This window comes from Crocodylus porosus, unplaced genomic scaffold (genome assembly GCF_001723895.1).
Source record: "Crocodylus porosus isolate Cpor-Errol unplaced genomic scaffold, CroPor_comp1, whole genome shotgun sequence".
Taxonomy (NCBI): Eukaryota; Metazoa; Chordata; order Crocodylia; family Crocodylidae; genus Crocodylus; species Crocodylus porosus.
Window position 1 is genome coordinate 62,965,713 of NW_017728886.1, and position 20,252 is coordinate 62,985,964.

At 38.9% G+C, this 20,252-nt stretch overlaps 1 protein-coding gene across 4 annotated transcripts in view; it reads right to left on the reverse strand.

Moving 5' to 3' along the window:
* Positions 1-3,002: 3,002 nt before the first annotated feature.
* RFTN1 (raftlin, lipid raft linker 1) overlaps positions 3,003-20,252 on the reverse strand; it is a 143,902-nt gene continuing 126,652 nt past the window's right edge. For all 4 annotated transcript variants that reach the window (XM_019535647.1, XM_019535656.1, XM_019535631.1 and 1 more), the window contains exons 8-10: positions 13,086-13,189; positions 11,473-11,554; positions 3,003-4,701 (exon numbers count right to left, since the gene is read on the reverse strand). In XM_019535647.1, the coding sequence (XP_019391192.1) occupies positions 4,243-4,701; positions 11,473-11,554; positions 13,086-13,189 (645 nt within the window). In that variant the 3' untranslated portion in view covers positions 3,003-4,242. The remainder of the gene's footprint in view (positions 4,702-11,472; positions 11,555-13,085; positions 13,190-20,252) is intronic.

Below are 20,252 nucleotides of genomic sequence, written 5' to 3' on the forward strand. Positions count from 1 at the left end.
GAAGTGGTGCTGGCTTCTACCCTGGGGGTCTTTAAGAGGAGGCTAGATGAACACCTTGCTGGGGTCATTTGACCCCAGTACTCTTTCCTGCCACAGCAGGGGGTTGGACTTGGTGATCTGCTCAGGTCCCTTCCAACTCTATCAACTATGAAACTATAAAACTATGGCGATATTGACTCAAATCTTGTCCTAATTCTTCTGACATTTATTGTAGCAGTCATCAGGAGCTCATTTGGTATCATGGATAGGAGTTATTCCCCTGGGATTTTCATTCATTAACTGGAGAATATGTGATGTCCAAATAGCATAATACCACAGAATATCCATTGGCTTAGTTCACAGGAAGATTTTATAATGAATAAAAGAAAGCTCTTAACCTATAAAGACTTTTTTTCTTATATGAGATGATAGTAGACTCTAATCAACACCACAGGAATATTTTTGCTGATGAAAGTCTTTGCAGTCTTGACCCACATAAATGAGACTCATGGGTCCATTAGCAATACTGAATTGTGAATTAAACTTCAGGAAATATTTGAAGGTGTGTATGCGCATGTATATTTTTAACTGGCATTTTTAATGTCTCTGAGAAGCATTTATCAGGCAGAAATAACATGAGCTTTGCTCTTCTGAAGCTATTCAAGTCCAGGATGATGGAAATATTGTGTGAAAAATCAGATCTTGCTTTATTTCTGCCTTATAATTGGCTCCCTGAGGCAAACATACACAGCTCTGAAAACTACAAAGAACAAGCCTGCAGCCCAAAGACAGCCTTTTAAGCATCCTGGGCTCATCTGAGAAATTAAGGCTAAAGTAAAAATTTCAGTTATATGTCTAACTTTCTCAATGTGATTCATTTGACTGTACTGACTTCAAGCTATTTCCAGGTGTCATTTTGTTTGATTTGAGTAGCCAGATCTGTGTGTTTATGAACAAGGATGTAGTCTGAGACTTAGGATCTTGCACATTCACAGCAGGCTAAAATCTGCAAAGGTGAAAGTGTGAAACCTTTACACTTTTTGACTTCCCACATGTTAGACTGCATGAATTGATTCCATTACACCATCTAGTTCCTCTGTCCCTGTGCCATTGTCTCTTTCAAATGCCAGTGGCGGAGAAGGCTAAGAGATGTAAGCAACCAAGTAGAAGGCCAACTCACAAAGCAAATGATTGCATGATCTTGTAACCTGTAAAGGCCTCTCCCTTCCTCCCTCCTCCCCATTATGATCATCCTGTCTATTCTTATATTGTAAATTCAAGATTACAGGCAACAGTTGAGATTTATTTCCAAGTCAGTAAGATGATTTAGTTACAGAAATCCTGTTAATTTTAGTGGGACTTGGGGACTAATTCCCCTAACTGCCTTCGAAGATCTCAGCCAATTTCCATTCAAGGTAGGAAGACTCTCTCATGTCCTTGAGTGCTATTAACAAAAAATCTATTCCTGTGAGATTTCTTGCAGTGCATGTAGTGCAGAAGTTCAGGATTTGGAACAGTTTAAACACAAAGTATCAGGCTGGGAAAAGCTCAGACTCCATGATCAGGCTGGAATAAATAATTTAAAAACATTCAGGAGTCAGGAACCATGAAAAAGAACTCTTTTCTTGTAATCATCCTTCTACTTGCAAATGGTTATAACATGCAGCTTTAAAAAAAAGAAAAATACTGTACATAATGAGGTGGCAATTTCTTGACTCTGCTCTCAAGTAAGTTGAGAGAGAGAAAGTTGCCCCAGTTTAAATAACAACGCAACTTCAATCCAGTGTAGTTAAACCAGTGCACCTCTCTTTGCACGCACTTACTTTGGCTCAAAAATGATTGATTTGACAGTAGTTTATATGGATTACTTACGGACTTAAGCTAAACTCTGTTCATTTAAGCTACAAAGAAGTGAGAACAAGCACAGAGAAATGTAGATCTCTTCAATTAAATCAGTTTTAAATCATACCCTTTTAGTAAAAAACAGGCTGACAAGGCCTTCATCCATACTTCTTTCAAATAGGTGACAATGACCTATTTAACCAGGTCCGATGCTGAACATTGCTTTAATCACGAATCTGACTCTTAGCTCATTTTGCTACGCCAAACTACCGGCAGAAGTGTAACTATTGTAAAGTAAAAAGCCTCTCTCCCTCCAATTCAGTTTTCTATTTAGCTTTGTAAGCATTTAGAATGCAATTGGAACAACCTTGTCTGAAGTACAATCAAATAAATGCTTTTCAATGGAAATGCATTATTTAACACAAACGCTTCAGTAGCGCTTCAGTTTTACAGATGACTTGATGTGCTTTTTAAACAATATATATTTCTGTTTAAGATACAAGCTGTCCAGCTGAAATTTAAGACCAGCTCTATAACAGGTCCTGTAAAGACACAGTGTCAATAAAATCTGCAAACCACTTTTCTTAACTGTCCAGAGCAGAGCTTGCGTTAGAGTAGCAAGTAAACAAAAGACTGTTTAGGTTACGGGAATTTTAATTTGTCCTCAGGGTACAGAATGAATTCATTGTAAAATACCAGAAGTAATTAAAATTATTTACAGTCCTGTTTTTCTAATATTTAGTTAAGCTGTTGGAGCCAACAACAATACTTCTCAATTATTGAAAAGAAATATTGGCTTTTATTTGTGCACACAATGGAATGATAAAATCTATCTGCCATTATTCCGATTACAGATGGGCTTTTGAAATAGTATACCCTTTTCCTCCCTGAAGTCTTCTACAAATTGTGTAATTTATTTTATGTGGAATACAATTTTAAAATAGTTTGAACACATATGATGTGCACCTAGAGAACACTTTTCATTGAGTCAAAATATCACAGAGGAAAAAAGAGTAATGATAATTAGCATGAATAAATCAGCCTAAAAAAAAAAGCCGACATTGTTTGTGGAAGTTGTGTTTCTTTCAGTGTTGTGTTTTGTAAAGTGAGGTATTCTTTTTTAAACACCTTCCAGGACTGCCTGACTATTCCCAAGTAGGGGTCCACCTAGGATTGCTGAATAAGGAAAGACAACATTTGACACGTTTAATTCAACGAAAAAGGTCTGAATACACACAAATATAATAAAAATATTACACATACATTTTTCTGTAAAGATTTTAATATACCTCCAAACATGAAAATGTTTACCACTTTACATAATAAAGTTTGTATATCATCTGAAAAACATAGTTACCTTTAATATAAGGGAGGGTTAAATTATCAACTTGCATTTGTCAGGGTTATTTGTGGCTTCCACTGACATTTGCCTGATAGAACTTAACAAAAAAGGAAAAAAAATCAAATAGCTTTCTTGTGACACATTCTAAATTAAAAATGGTGAAAAAATATAACTGCAGTGCTAGCATGTTGTGAAGAGCATGTTCATTTTAGTATGTACAACTACTGAATTACATCCTACATCCCGTTTTCTTATTCTTAGCTCTTCTCTTTTTTGCAACCCCAACAAATATTGAAGAAAGGCTGATTAGCAACCTAAAAATCCATAATGCTATCATAAAAGAATGGGATTAATTCAGCATTATGTTGGAACCACCTACTTAACAGCCCAACATATTCATAGCAGGATTTTGTTTCTCCATCAGTTCCTCATGATTCACTTAAAATGTTCATGATTTGATTATTGCTTTCAATATTGGAAAGAGTTAACTAAATGCAAAAGAGCATATCAGCAAGTAAATATATTAAGATAAATACAACTACAACCACTTCATCCAGCCTCTTGAAGACAAAATGCCATTTCCTTAACAATACAAACTTAATGACAAAATACAATAAGATGTAATGCATTTTTTAAAGTAATTCTACTTGGATAAAAATATTACATAAAGAAATTTGATCAAGCAAAGCATTTCCACTGTCCATAGTGGACATTAGCCTGGTTTTCTCAAAATTAGCACAAAGGAGTTTAAAAGCCTAACAAGTGTTTTTACTTCCACCTTGCTAATCATAATATATTTCAAATGTATCTTAAACAGGTAAAGCCAATTATGACCAATTCACACCCACAGTAACTTCAGTGGCATTTTTGCCATTAGAATCTGTGGAAGCAAAAGCAAGCCCAATAATAATTTCAAATCTTAAATTAGTCTGTATGTGTTAATAGGAGAGAGAATAAGATTGGGTAATACTAAATTCAGTGTTGCACTGGGCAATGAAATTAGACAGGATGATTCGTTAAAACTGTCCTTTATTTTGCTAAAATACCTGCAACTCTTGGTACTCTTAAGTTGTAAATTATTAATCACCACACAGGTCCATGGACCCTCCCCCATCACCTCCATCCCAAGTATCAGTAGTTAGAGCACAACTTTCTTCATGTGTTACATGGTCCCCACAGTGATCAGACATACCCTCCTGACTCAGGCACGGTTCCAATTCATTTCGATGAGTATCACAATTTTTAGGCCACTTTTCTTCTGATTCCCCACCGCTATGGATATATATGTCTCTGTCTCCCAGTATCTCAGCTCCCATGTCTGTGTCTGTGATATCATCCAGCTGTTGATCTGAGATTGTCTTGCTGTTGTCAATGTTTTCAGTTGCAGATAATGGTGTTTCTAAGTTTCTTATGTTCTCTGTAACTGTGGACTCCTGTCTTTCTTCCGCTGCTGGCTTATCCCTAGCACTTAATTTAGCCTTCATAGCTTTCTTTGATTGCTTATTGCTCATCTCTTCTTTGGAGAACTTCCAATGAAACTAAAAACAAAACATCTGAATGTTAAAGGTCACTTTAGCTATAGATAGGAACACAAGTAGAAATGTTTTCTGAAATAGTACTGGCTCGTTTAATTTCAATTCAGAGATTCATTTGATCAAAATATGCATGATGTATAAGTAAACCAGAAAGCCTAAAATTATCACCTGTCTACATGTGTGAAGCTATTTTATACACACACACAGCTCTGTCATGTATTCTGCTTAGGCCCTGTCTGAAGGATATTTCAGTGTTGAGGTAGTAACCCACAACATCCTGGCTGACATTCCAAACTGAGCTGGGAGCAAGAAAATAGAAAGCTGTATGAGCATAGACAAACAAAAGGAAATGATCCTAAAGTATTATTCTAATTTCTTAACAAGTTAGCAACCTGACTGATAACACAAGCATGCATACACCCACTGCGTAAAGGCAGTAACTCAGAAAGAAAAGATATAGAAAATTAAATTTAGGGCAGACTTTCTCTTTTTGTTATGTTGTTTATCCTCCCTCCGTTATACATACTCGTGTACATGAACTATACCATGTACATACTGGTGAAAAGTGAACATTTGTAAAAGCTATGCAAACTTAATTGTATTAAAAAGTCGGTTAAGTATTTTCTAACATGCAGAAAAATGCCCCACTCCTGATTATTTGTCTGTATTATTTTGTAGTGTATGCTGCAAAAATAAAGGTTTTCCAGAAACCCGCAGTTCCTAACGGACCAGAAAGATTAAAGCAGCATTTTGAAACCTTTGTAAAGCCATCAGCCTGTAAACAGAAAAACATCACATTTATAATCTGACCTGCAAACGCAAACCATGAATATGCTGCAGAGTCCAGAAATAATTTTAGATGATGGTTTAAACATCTGACATTTAAAGTAAAAGGTGATAAGTTCTACAACAATGTAGCAGAGTATGGAAAATGCACAAGGCTACCTCCTGCAAAACTGACCACAAGACTCACCACAACCACCATTTTGGATGATCTGTTGACTAGCTGTATGTTGACTACTGCAAAAACAGCTGTGGTTCCTTGCAACGTTGATGTAACAGGCACAATGTATATGATATCTGGAAGTTACTCCAAAGGCAAAATATTTATTGACCTCACTACTGTAGGAAAAGTCAATATTCCCAAGATAAATCAGACTCAACTTTAAAGTGGCTAGTTACATCACCTTTTAAAGAAATTGTCCTGCAGAAATTTAATAAGTACATCTGAAGATGCACACTCTCTCACTAGTGAGATCTGGGTTAGTCTAACTATGGCACTAGCTCAGCAGAAAATATTCACTACTTTCCATGCTGCATAGATTGAGGAAAACTGTGGACTTTTGCTATTTGCTGCATCTAGGCATTCAGAAAGTTCTGGTAGAGCCCAGCAGCTGCATGAATCTGTTTCAGAGTGAACTAGAAGGATAGCTCATTTTCATAAGTCTTCATTAGTAATTTATTTATTACTTAAGACCACTCACAAGCATATCTTACTCTAGGAAAGCCTCTTTTCCAACTAAAATTTGAAAGTATTCCATTCTAGTACCTACAATTCTGAGCCCAAAAGGAAGCCTGGGCACCAGTTCTGGTTTTACATATCTAATGATCTGATTCCGTTCACTAAATGAGGTGATTGGATTTGTAATGAAATATGTATACCCACAGTTAATTGCACGTGCAATTGACTGTAAGCATATAGAGAAGCAACCTGGGTCAAGGTACCTACAAGGCTGCAATAATGCCCTGTGCTTTTCCAACTGGCCAAACTTGGTGGGGGGAACGGGACGACTGCATTTAGCAAGGGTCTTTTTGTTTGTTCTACTGCTGGATGTCTTTGCCAGAACTCATCCTTAAAAAATAACACCTACACTTTCAAACCTGAATGTTTGAATTTGGGCACCTGAATCAAAAAAAAAAAAAAAAAAAGTGCTTATTTTCAGAGCTGCCAATTCCCCACAATTACTATTGAGGTCAACTGGAGTTTGCCTTAAGGATTCAAAGAATAGGCCCTGCATGTTAAAACTAGGTTTCTACAGGAGATATCGGAGAAGTGGATAAAGTTAAATGTCCACACAGCCTAATTTCTGCTAAAATAAACATTGATTTTTGTCTCAGAAAACAGAAGATAAGTTTTATAAGCAAATGAGATTAAATCTGCAGTCAGTGATGAGAGAGTAAGAAGATAGAGTTATCTCTGCTTTACAAAAGAAATTTTACATCTCTTTTGAAGTTTCCTTTCTATTCAGCTGGCTGAACTGCACAGCACCTGACAGGCGTATACATGGAGTTTGTTTCCACTACTGCAATTTCCTTTTAACCTTATCAACATATTTTTCCCCACCAAAAGTTTATCTATAAAAAAAGTTTTAAACATGGTGTTGTCAAAAGTTAAATAAACCCATCAGATTTTGTGCTTTTTTGTGCTGTGCAAAATGCTCACTCCAACCATAGTGAACCTTAGGTTTTTCCACTTATAAAGTATCTTATAAACAGGCATTCACTGTTAAACAGTGATGACTTTTTACAGAACTAGAATGAAGCAGGATGAGTTTTCATCTGTAGACTCTGGTAGGTATGGGCAGGTACAAGATTTTGAAAAGGGATTGCAGGTAGTGTGATACATTATGACATGTAATACAACACATTTTTTTCCACTTAAAGAGAAACTAGAAGTTTTACTAATGTGCCAGGGGCCCTGTGCTCTATTATTCAGTTTAAGATCAAAGTGAAAACAAATATAACTTTATTGGAACGTATACTAATTTGATAGTTTATATATTAAGTGTCAAAAACACAACAGACTAGGCAAAATATGCCTCTTACTCAGTTTTGTAAAGCAAAATCTAACCTTCATGAGCATCTTGACTGTGCATCATCCAACACTTCTGCCAAGCATTTCCACACCTAAGTTAGTGATCCCCTGAGTTAGTAGTACTGCACCTGAGTTAAGGTTTTGAGTTAGGACTAAAAACAGTCTGCAGAGCTGTAAAATAGAAGAGGGATATTACCCAGAATTGCTAACTGTCAGCAAAGTTGCAGAAGAAAGGATAATTTGATTAATGGAATATCAAGACCATTAAAAAGAAGACAGGGTCTTTAACACCTGTGGAGTGAAGACAGAGTAGGAGGAATCAGGCAGATTATAATGAGCCATGAAGTCAGCTGACTCCCTCTCACAGCTGCCTGAATAGAAATACTGCTGCCTCTCTTTGGGTGGAGAGTTTGGGTGGAGCTGGAATCAAAGGGGGGGAGGTGCTACTGCACCCCCCACCCCCACCCCCGAGTTCACCCCCCATGGTAGGCCTTCAGTCATTTCATAAAAGGCAAGTATAGAGTTGCTTGTATTTGCTTGACTGTAGTTTGACCAGGAGTAGATCAGGCAAAGGAAATGCTCAGGCAAGAATGTCACAAGGTATGAATCATTTAAAAAAATTCAAGATAGATGGATTGAGAAAAAATGGTAAAGATTGCAAGGTTGCCTTGAGTACATTTAGTGGTTTGATGATAGACAAGGTTAATTTTAGATGACGTAAAGCTTATAGAAAGAGTAAGTACAGGGATATAAATATTAGAGTAGCTTTCATATTTTATATTATGAATGCTTTTCTATTTTTGTTTTTACTGTATTTGGTAAGCTTTTTGATATTGTAGCCAAGTAAGAGTATAAAACCAAATCTGCTCTGGAATTTTAGATCTTCAGTCTTGAACTATTGTTCTTTCTGAATGGCTCACTTACTGGCATACCTGGTTAGTGCTATGTAGCGACTTAATTTTTGAAACCTAGGTAAGAAGGTCCTTTACCTAATGGGCTGGTCATGTTAGAGGCTTTTTAATACTTTAGTACTTAGAAACGTTAAGATTAAACTGCTTTTAAAAATAGCCTTTAGATAACGTGCATTTTATAACTTGCAATCATTTGCTTGTTATGCTTTATCTGTGCTTAGTCATTTATATCTTTTCTGTATTTTGTTATTGAATTTGCTATTCAAAATGTAGATATTCTGATGTTGTGACTAGTTAATTTTGGTGGGACTGACTCTTTGAACCTTTCTTGGGTCTCAGAATTGATCCGAGGGCCAACACTTCTCCATATTTTTCTTGAAGTGACAACTGTCATTTTATTACTAGCATTTTACTACTATATTTATTTCATGTTGCTGGCATGCAGATATTTTCTTTTACCAATATCAGTTTGTGAAATGTGACCTTTTTCAGGCTCTGGCTGACTAGGTGGAAGAAGTACAGTCAAGCCCTCACAACGTCACATGCATGGGACCAACAAAAGCCTGTGATATTAAGCAAGGTTGACAGTACCAGGATCACATACCCAGTGGTGGCATGTGAGGAAGCAGTGGTTCATGAGATGACAGAGAGCCATAAAAGATTATGTTTGTTCTGAATGCGCGCTTGGTCCCGAAGTTTACAAAACATATTATTGTTTTTGCATCACTTCACAAAGGACTGTGCCATGGCTAGGATTTATACCCTGATACTTCCCTGTATTTTTGCAAACTTATGGACTGTCTGACCATGATGTTTATTTCATATCTAACAGAGGCAATAAGATCAAACCCATAAAAATGATGCTATGTGAAAAAATAATGATGCATGAATAAACTAAAAGGAGGGGTTCCAGAAAGCTCAGAGGACTTTCATCCCTCAAACCCCTGCTCCCTGCAGTAACACTGTCCACCTCAGCTTTACCTACTCTCTCATCATTATATTAATTGTTTGGTCTGTTCTCATGAGTTTTGTATGCACACCCAAAAATGTAACATTGAGCAGTAAGAGCCCATGTACCCAAATGTAATGCAACTGCAAGATCAATTATATGTATAGCACAAAGGCTCTATTCTGGTATACTGCCAAATTCCCAAGTGCTGAGCATAATTATAAAAAGCCAGTTTTCTTTGCTATTGTACATTGTTACATATATTTCTTTAACAAAGCAAACTGCTACCTTATTTGGTCTTGGACTATTATTTGATAGCTGTGGCATTAAGTGACAATGCAGCAGAGATTGCTAAAATTGTTGCTATAAAGCAGCTTGAGGCATTGTCTGGAGTAATAATAAAAGGAGTTTATTTTTATACTGTGATATATGGAAGTCAGTCATTGATTATGGAAGTTGTGATAACAGGTAGTATATGCTGTAAGGAGGAATGATATTATCCACACTCATCCAAAATCAAGGACACTGTGCCAGGAAGTTACTCTTGCTTGTATCAGGTAGGAGACCAGCTCAAATGCCTTTCCCGATCTCCATTGTGGCAGAGCAGAGAGCTTCCAGGTAACTTGGTCCTGAGTTAGGATTTTATAGGTTAAAACTACTACAGTACTTTGAATTCTCCCCGATAGTTTACTGGGAGACGGTGACAGTTCCCAAATACTCAACTGATGTGCTCATCATGTCCACTTAATCAGCATTTTCTGCTGTCTGCACTAATTCAGCTTCCAGATGATACGAGGTGCAGCCATGGCTGTCTGTCATTGGGCACGTAAAATACTACTGTAATTGCAGTAAGCAAAGTAGGAAGAAAACATAGGCAGCATTAGCTGTCTCTTCACCATCTTATGATTTATTTTCACAGGACAGATAAAAAGCTCCATTACATTTTCACACCTCACTCACTTGACTCCTGTGCATACAAATCAGGAAGGGTGAGACAAACCTGGACAGGACAAGACAGTCAGCATTATGCCACTTTGCACTTTGTACAAATCTCTGTATATTCTCCTAACCGTTAACATATGACATTTGAGCCATGGCTTCTACAAGCTGCAAATTTAATAAATGGAACATAGCAAAGATGCCCTGATATATGTCAGCTACATGTTCAGTTAATTCCAGGTGGATTTGGTTTCTTCTTACAATTTGGTAAAACTCTTCCTTGCTCAGAGGCAGTAGTTATTATTTATATTATACTCACTGCTGCAGCAGTAATTTTAAACCAAGGTGCCATGGCACCCTGGGGTGTTGTGAAATCCTTTTAAGTATGCCACAGGGTGTGCCTGACATTGTTTTTGACACTGTGAATTCCTATTTGAAATCTCTTGTGAATCATGTGTAAGTGCTTGCACACCTAACATTCTGACACGCTGCGGTCTTTCTGAATTCTTTGCAAGAGAAGAACTGCTATATTATTTTTCCATACCCAGAAAGGAAAAAGTGGGAAGCTGAGAGCTGGCATTTTCAAAGGGATGCCTTGAGGCTAAAAAGGTTGAGAGCCGCTGAGCTAGAGCTTCCCTGTAAAAATCAAGGCCAGAGCTCTGGCCAGGGCTCCACTACAAGATACAGCCCCAGCCTCAAAGAGATACTAATATAAATAGGTAAGGCAGAGTGCTAGAAACCAAGGATTATTGCCTCCATTGTGCAAAGGGTGAGCATGAGCAGAATGATTCAATGACTTGCCCAAAGCCAGATAAGGAGTCTGTTGCAAAGCTATGAATTAAATCTATATATTCTACATCCCTATGCACTTCTTCTGTGTTGTCTTTAGGACCCCCTCCTCCTCCCCACTTTCTTCCCTAATCTTCAGGTCCCTCCAAGAGAAATAAAAGTGAGGGATATTGGCTTTCACATCCTTTGGTGTATTTTACTATTTTTTGACTGAACAGTCCAAATCCTCGTTAAAAAACATTCTGACAATGTTCAGCAAACCTTCTAAATTAGAGAAATGTTGAACAAGCCCTTTCTACTGACATGAAAAATCAATTAGAATATCAGAGTACTGCCAAGAAAAACATATACAGGAATTCAAGGTCACTTACCTTAGATTCTTTCTTCTTTGCTTTTTGGGGTAGAGAGGGTCTCTGAAGAAAGACAATCTGCTTAGTGGCTAAATTCCCCTCCCTGTAAAAAACAGTCCTGAGAATGAACGAACTTCATATGGTGCGACTCAAAACCCAAGACTTGCTTCACAGTCATTCACTTAAAATGGCAAAAAAGTAACGATCAAAATGACCTAAAAATACATCCTTCTCTACAGGCTTTGAATAAAATGTCATCTGTTGGAAACGCTCACGCCTAATTCCAGTTTATGTCTAATTTGATACACTCAAAATCACCATTCAGTTAGCATTTAATGTATTTACTGCTAAAACATTTGGCAGAGAAGTATAAACAAAGAATTGATACTAAAAAATACAACAACCCATGTGGTGGGTGTGTGCACTATAATCCTAATTACACTCTGAAACGTTCTTTTACTAGCTGAGCATAAGAAATGACAGATCCTAAATTACTCCTAATTATGAGGCATGAAGCAAAGTATTAAATCATTACTGGAAACCAGAAGCAACTTATGAGGTCAGAAAATGGCTTACAGAAAACAGAAAGGAGAAAACCCTTAAGTAGAACAGGGTGCATCTACATGTACATTAACATACTGAAGCTCGTGCACATTAAATCTAGTATCTCCAATATGAGGTACTAGGAAAATGTGCGTTAGCCTCTCTCAACGTGCACCAACAGCATGGTTTGTCAGTGATGCTTTAAAAAGCATTAAAATAGGCTAATGCACATTAAAGTGCAAGTATACATATGCCCACTGGGTCATTAAAGTTCGTAAGTGTGATTTTCATCATTTAGTTATTCATATGCATATTGAAAAAATTAGATTTAGGCTACTCTTACTGGTTTTTCCCACTATGCCTGGCTTTTGTAAACTGTCAGCTTTGGGGGGCAGGAGATGTCTCCATCTGTGGCTCAGACAGTATTGGGCTCATTTTAATCCTTTACTAATAATAGCAACTTGGCATTGATATATTATAAAACTATTCCTGCCCAATGAACTCATTTATTTGAAAGGAAGTTCCAGAATGTGTAATAATGATTAACTATTGTTTCACAACTGTTTTTAGTCAGTCTGTTTTTCAATATATCTTAATGTTTCAAAAAATAATTACCCTAATGAAATTAAAGGACCTAAAAAGGCCAAAAACCATAAGCAAATATTTCAGTTGAAGGCTGCTAGAGTATTATTAGTATTACCTCACCCAATTTCTCTGAGCCATGGTGGATACGTCACCTCACAGTTTTTGGTTACCTACTGATTAAGGAACATCCTGTGCTTCTATAGCAACTGATACTATGTTCTCTTTTTGTTGTTGGTTTTGTTTTTTTTTTTAAAGGAAGCTAATTCTGGTCTGGAAAATACAGCAGTGCACACCGGTCTAGTAAGATCTATCCGTTAGACTCTTGATCCTTGCCAGCCAGATTTGTGGTGGGGTTGGAGTGCTTAGACTTGCTCGACAGCAGCTGAAATGAGAAGCCCAGCACCTAGGTGCAGGGAATTCCAAGCTAGGAGTGCACAGAGCTGGTAGCACAAACAGCCATGGTTACACAGTGACCGCCCCCCATGAACAAAAGGCAAACACGTTACCTGTTTGTCTTTACAATTGGAGTAGGAAGCACACATGTCAGCTGCCAACCATATGCAGCAAGAGAATTCAGCAGTGGAATATAATCTGTCTTCACTTCCATCCCCTGGGGAAGAAATCAACAGTGGGATTATCACTTGAAGTGGGCTCTTTGGCTTTATATAAAAAAATGCGTTTTTGTTTTGGGGGGATGACAGGAGAAAGGGGAGAGAAGTTGTTTGCTTGGTTTACTGAAATTACAGCATTTTTGCAAGTTCAGCAAAACAGGAAGGAAAATGATTTAAAACACGCAAAGGTGCAAGGTTAGTTTCCAATTTTCACTGTAGAGTTTAATACATTTGTTAAAACAGTACAAATACACGATGTCTTCTTGTGCTTCCCAAATCAGCCATGTGCCAGCTGATCAATCAGATCAACAGGCCTAATTCATTTTGTTTTTATCAGAGCTTCCCTGGACAAAGAGCCTCCTGCAATCTTCAGTGAAAAAAGAACAATTACCTCCTTGCAAACAAAAAGATATTCAAGCAGCACAAAACCACGCTTTTTTGCCCAGGACAGATTCTGCTCTTGACAACACTGGTGTAAACCCCAAGCATTTCTCCTGGAATCAAGAGAATTACTCCAGCCCTACATCAGCAGAGCTGAGAGCAAAATTTGGCCCTCTGAGCTCAGAGTATTTCCTAGGGTGTTAAATGACATGATGGTGGTAATGAGCCCATGTTATTTGCATCCAGCAGCAGGAGAAAGAAAATATGAGTACAATTTGTTTTATTTCTTTTGTCACCCACAGGCAAACGACCACAGCCTATTTATTATTCTGAATCAGGAAATATGTGGGTGAGATGAAAATGCTACCTTTCACTATAAAAGTCAGGCTTCGCTCACAGATGCTGTACAATAGGGCACCGCTAATTCTCTCTCCTTTAAGCTGCAAACCGAACAATTCTTTAAAAAAAACCAAACACAAAAGCAACTAATGGCTGTCTCAGCAAAGACTGAGCTCCAGTTAAGTGTCTAATTACCAAGATTTCACTAGTTTAACAAAATATACTATAAGCGCATTTATTCTTCAGTGTTACAAGCTTTACTAAAATACTATAATAAATTACAAATACTCACTACACGTACCACTACACTCCACTGCAGTGCCACCTACATTTGCCAAAATAAACAAACAAGTAAATTCCGGGAGGCATGACCTTCGACTGTGTGTCTTCATCTACTTGTTCATTCTCAAAATTGTGCAATTTACAATCATTTGCCAGCCATCAATGCTAATCAACAAAGTTCAAATGGAAAGCCATATATTCTGTAATAATACTGGTTTGAACAGACATCATTTGTATGTTGTTGCTGTATTTTAGACGAAGAAACTAACTGCCAGTCCGCACTGGTCTTTCTTCTTGTTGCAAGTCACTTAGACACCTAATAACTATATCCATTTTCAGAAGTGGACATAGTGGCAGGGACTGACAACATCACCATATGTAGGTCATAGTTAAGATGCCTTTTAAGAGGGCCTCTGACTCATTTCCTCAGCAGTCTATCAGGAGCTTTGAATCTACTGGGACTTGCAGCAGTGTCGCATTTACAGAGCCTCACCATCAGCCCCACTACCTTTTCCTTCCTTTCCACTTTCAGTCTCTATGCAAGCTGCAACATTACTTTTTCTTCTTTTTCCAGTTTTTAAGGGGTCTACAGCCTGAAGTAAATCCAAAGGCATAGATGGATGTCTAAAAGCCTTCTCAAGTAAATGTCCAGGAAAATACTAGGTATTAAATGGAATGAATTTTAACAAATGCTTATCAGAGAAATCAACCACCTTTTATCTCGAAAATACAAAGAGGGATATATCTAGGATTTGTATCAAGAAAGATATCAAAGCATCTGCTCTGAGCAGATGGAAGAATATGGCAAAAGCCCTGTCCAAAAGGACCCCTCTGTCAAATGGTATTTAGAAGAGGGAAACTTATGGAACGGAATAGAGGGAACATCCACAAAGAGCAGACCAGAGCTTTGTTCATGCCCTAAGCGATCACTGATGATGCAAAGAGGATTGAGCTTTCAGACTCGGTGCCCAAGGTTAGTGATTACCAAGGAGAACCTTCGTATTTCATCAAGAAATGTGACAAACGTGTCAAAAATCAAAGGGTTGTTATGGCAACTAAGGCGGGCATGGCTGCAGCACAAAACACTCTTGGCTGCTTACAGAAGCAGAGCCATTTCAGGGATGCAGTTTCTCCTGCCACATCCAGTTTTCTTTGCAGGCTCTCTCAGGGGCAATACAATGAAATGCCTGCTGGATTCTGACCTGTCTTACTTGTCAGACTCATCTGTAACAGATGATGTTGCATTTCTTTGTAGCAGGACAAATAGCAGGTTAGGGCTCAACAAAATTAAAGGATTTTTAGTTCAGAAGGTCTAATGTGTAAAGAAATGGAAGGGAAAGGTTTTGGTAGAAAGAGTGGTAAGAAATTGTTATAATGTTTGTTTTCTCACCTGTGCGCACCAGTTTGCTCACATGCTACCACTCAGGAGAAAGTGTGTCCTCACCCTGCCTAGGTTCATACAGCCTTAGAATTATGCCCAGATCCTCTTAACAGCTTTGCTGGAGGTTACTCACTGCCCACGATACCTCTTCTCAATATCCCTACCCCAATGATCTGCATTGCAACACTTTTCTCTACCAAATAATTTTGCTCCGTGGTGACAGGTAGAGGGGAACAGAGTAACCCTAAGTAAACATTTTTGTAAACTGAAGCTCAAACTCCTCCCTTACAAATGTAAACAGTTGCACCTTTAAAGTTAAGTGCCCCAGGGGCACTAGTTAGCCCTACTCGTCCAGAGGTGCTAGTGCTAGTATTTATATCACAGCTGGAACTGGGGTATCAGTAGAAGTCACAACTAGCTAGTGCAGACTATTATAGTAGTAAGGCCAAATGCTAGCACAACGTCATCCCTGCTAGTGTCATTCCCAACTTTCTTTCCAAAACAGAGACTATTCAAACAAGTAGTAAACTTGAAACAAGAAAAACCCTTTTTAGACACCAACAATCCTGGCTTTATTTTTATGCTAAATGTAACTTTTGTAACAGACTGTAGAGAAGCTCTGTTATATATTATGATTTGAGACAGTGGAGATAAAATTTCAGACATAAAAGTTCACAAGATGAAACTACAGAATTCTGGAGGCTGTTCAAGCCCAGATCAGTTAAAAAGAAGCAACAGGAAAATGTACGATGGAGCTCTAATAAAACGTAAGGTGAGCAAAGAATACTGTGCATCAAACTGGGAGACATTTTATTCTGTGAAAGGGAGAAAAAATTTTAATTAACTCACTTCCTACTCTCCTGTGGATGATAAGAAATCTCTGATCACACCTTGCATGTCAAGAAACCAGAGCATATTAAGCTTGTTTTTCCCTGACTTGCAGTACATAAAAAGAATTCATTTTTATTTATGGTTTGCTGTTTGTTTTCAACAATTCTTCCCTTCACAGTAGTCTTAGCTCATTAGAAAACTCTAAAATCTGATTTAAAAATAAAGATAATATCCAGGGCAAACCACACGTATTACAACATCATCAATTTTCATTTATTTTCACCACAGCAGGTTTAAACACCAACCAACCTAAAAAACAAGACACTGATCACCTTCTTTTACTTTTGAGAGACTTAAAAAAAGTTCAGCTGAAACAATCTCTGTTTTCTGTGTTAAGTAAATGTGATTTAATTACATGGCCACCAAGTCTGGTCACTGCCTCACATTGTTTTGCAATGTGGAGACAAAACAGATCACAAAAAACAGAAGATGAAGCATTCACTAAGTTAGTTTCAATAATATGCTTCTACGTAAAATCGAAAAAACAGTGAACTGAGCAAACCTATAGGCATTGGGGGAGGAATCCTAGAAATCTGAAAAGGGAACAGAAATATTAATACCTAGCAACTGTCTCCAATTTTGGCAAATGAGGAAATAGGTGGTGAATTCAAGACCTTTTCTTTACAGAAGTACTACAGGGTCTTCCCCTTACACATCATACAGGGAACATAGAGTTTGTGGTCAATATCAGACTACCTGGACCCCAGTGCCACTCCACCCCTTAAGAAGGGGAAGGGGGTAGAACACAATGGCAAGGGACAGACATTACACACAAACCGGTTTAAGTGATCAGAAACTGGTTTAAACCTGTATCAGAACAGATGTTCAGTGCAAATAAACCAGTTTGAAAATGGCTGAAACCAGTTTGAGAGAAACCTGATTGAAAGTAGTATCAGACTTAACTGGGTCATATGCAATGTCTGTCCCAGACCTTTTGCTGGTTTAAGATAAACCAGGTTCCCTCAGCATCCCAGCATGCTCTCTGGGCTGGGAGTGACTCTCTGCTTCACAGCAGTGCTGGCCCCTCCCCTCTGCTCCCTGGCTGGAACTCCAGCAGAGACTGCAGGCTGCTCCCCCACTCACCCTCACCACTCCCTGCTAAGCAGGAATTCCCCCCTCCACTCTGCCCTGCCGAGAGGTGTCTGTGTATTAGCTAGCAGACCACATGCTGGCTACTGTCCGTGCTGGATCAACAGGTAAAATCAACAGGCAGAATCAACAGGTAGCTAGTAATGTCCCTCTGCTGTTTTCTTAATGGGGTAATTAACACTAAGTTAGGGGTGATAAACACTGTTATCTATACCCTGCTGGGCTGGTCAGAGCATCCTGCCCAGGCCTGGCCACACCCCTGCCCCCTCAGTTCAGTACTGTGGAAGGGAAGGGAAGGGAAGGGAAGGGAAGGGCTGCTCTAGCACCCCCCAACTTCTAGCCTGAGCCACTGCAGGCACGTGCCTGCATGTCTGGGATGTCTGTGCAGTTACAAAGCGGTTCATCCTAGCCAGGTTAAACTAAACTGCAAAGATTGAATCAATTCAGGCTCAGGCATTTTGAATGTCTGTCCCTAGCTGATGTGCACCTCAGGAAAAGGGAAAGAGAACAAAGAAACAGAGCAATGAAATGCCTGGAACATCAAGGATAACTCAGTGAACGTGTGCTGCGACTATTGTATGCCACCTGTACATCATTCAAAAGAGAACAAATCCCTACTCTGAAGTGGTTAATAATTTAATCTATTCTATTTTGGGACTGTGTCCATAAAGTCATTTGCATTAATCATATAACATTAGTGATCCACTTATAAATATTTATGATAAACAAAAGAGGTGTTTTCTGTGTGTTTTTATTCCAGCAATGAAAGCTGGATGCTGCTGCTCTAGTAATGAGCTCTTCCTTTCAACCTATTGTATAGAATCTTGTTAATTGGTACTGATGGACCCAGTGTGGATTGCTGGCTTTGTAAAGTAGTGCCAGGTCTGGCTAACTAATCAGCATGAGTAGACTGCTGCCTCTAGACACAGTCCTCATGATTTCCAGCAGACCTGAAGGTTCTCTATATACCAAGGGCGGGCAATTATTTTGGGCAGAGGGCCACTTACTGAGTTTCAGCAAGTTAGAGGGCCGCATGACAGGCAGCTCAGGGCAGGTTAATATTAATTTTCTAAATTTTTGGGGGGCCCTGTGGGCCAGATAGAATGGCCTGGCAGGCCACATCCACTGCATTTTGCCCACCCCTGCTATATACAATCACATACAGGATTAGGACCCCTGCAAGTAACTACACAAAACCATAGGAAGGCCTTTGCTCAGTTTTGGATATGTGAAAATTTTGCACATGTGTAAACATATGAGATTTTGAGAAAGCCATAAAGCACTGGTATTACACAAGACTTCTCTTCAGCACTATGCTATCTATGACAATTTAGCTGAGATCACAATTAGTTTTGTGAGAACTACTGGATTCGAAGATCCACAAAACATATTAGGAAAACTCAACCACTCACTCCACTCCCCATCGACAAAACTACACACCTATAGGTATGCCCAAATACCACAGGCTCAAAACCTGTGTGTGCTGTTCAACTATTTTTGTTTCTGGGTATAAGTCAAGAGTAAAATGCTATGTCCATCAAGCCGATTCTTCTCAATGGGTTTTGTGAATACCGATCCCACTTCATAACCATGACACCTGCACAAGTATTAGGACCAGTGGCACAGCAAGCAGAGTTCGGACCTAGGAACAACACTGCAGGAAATTGCGTACATGTGGGGCAGGTTGGGGAGGGAGGCCCAACAGTCATACCCATGCCAGGAACTCCTAAGCAGTCCTCAGCTGAACAGCAGCAGCCACCTGGGAACTGTTTTGGAGTTTCCGGCATTGGTATGCTGCCAGAGTATGGACTCTGTGGTGGTGGGGGTGGTGATTCTGGTGCGCCTCTGAACTTGGCACCATGGGTGAGTGCCCCTCCTGTCCGTAGTTACACTACTCATTAGGACTGTTCAAGCGCAGAGGCTTAACAGAGCATATCCAAACCCTGGCCAGCTGTCAGCTGTACCGGTGACTATTTCTGAACTCCCCCTGCAAAGGTGGTGCAGGGGACTGCTGCCCTGGGTACCCTCCCTTAGTTATGGTACTGTTCAAATACTCATGTTGATATAATACACCCAAGAAGCAGGGGCATGTGTAGGGACACCTTCGCTGTTTAAACAAATGCAATTGCAAAACCTGCCAACACATCTCCACTGCCACCACAATCAACACACCTCACAATAAAACAATCAAAATCATACACGTCTATCAGAAATTGTGGTGTACTTCATCTAGTGCACCACTGCCATCAAGGAGGTAAAACTAAACTATTCCACCCCAGAAAAGTGATTAAGGACAGGAACAAGCAATCATCAGTGGGAGAACACTTTTCACAGAACAACCATTCTATTTCTGAAGTCACAACCCTTGTATAGAAGGGAAATCTACAAAACACCTTCAGAAGACAGGTCTGGGAACAAAAATTTATAACTTGACTAGACAGGAAAAACCATGGACAATACAGGGACAACTGGCACTTTTACACATGTCCAACATGTTCTAATTAGAATCGCCAGAGCAGACTTGACTGATCATTTTCATCAGGATGCTCCAGCATGCTGCAGGGTCTCATATGTTCAGCATCCCACATTTCAAAAAGGTTGTTCAATGAGCTTTAGTTAGTGCCCCTGCCACCATTTTGAGATTCAGGATGCTGAATACACAAGACACTGTGGGCATTTTAATTAAAGGAGCTATGTGT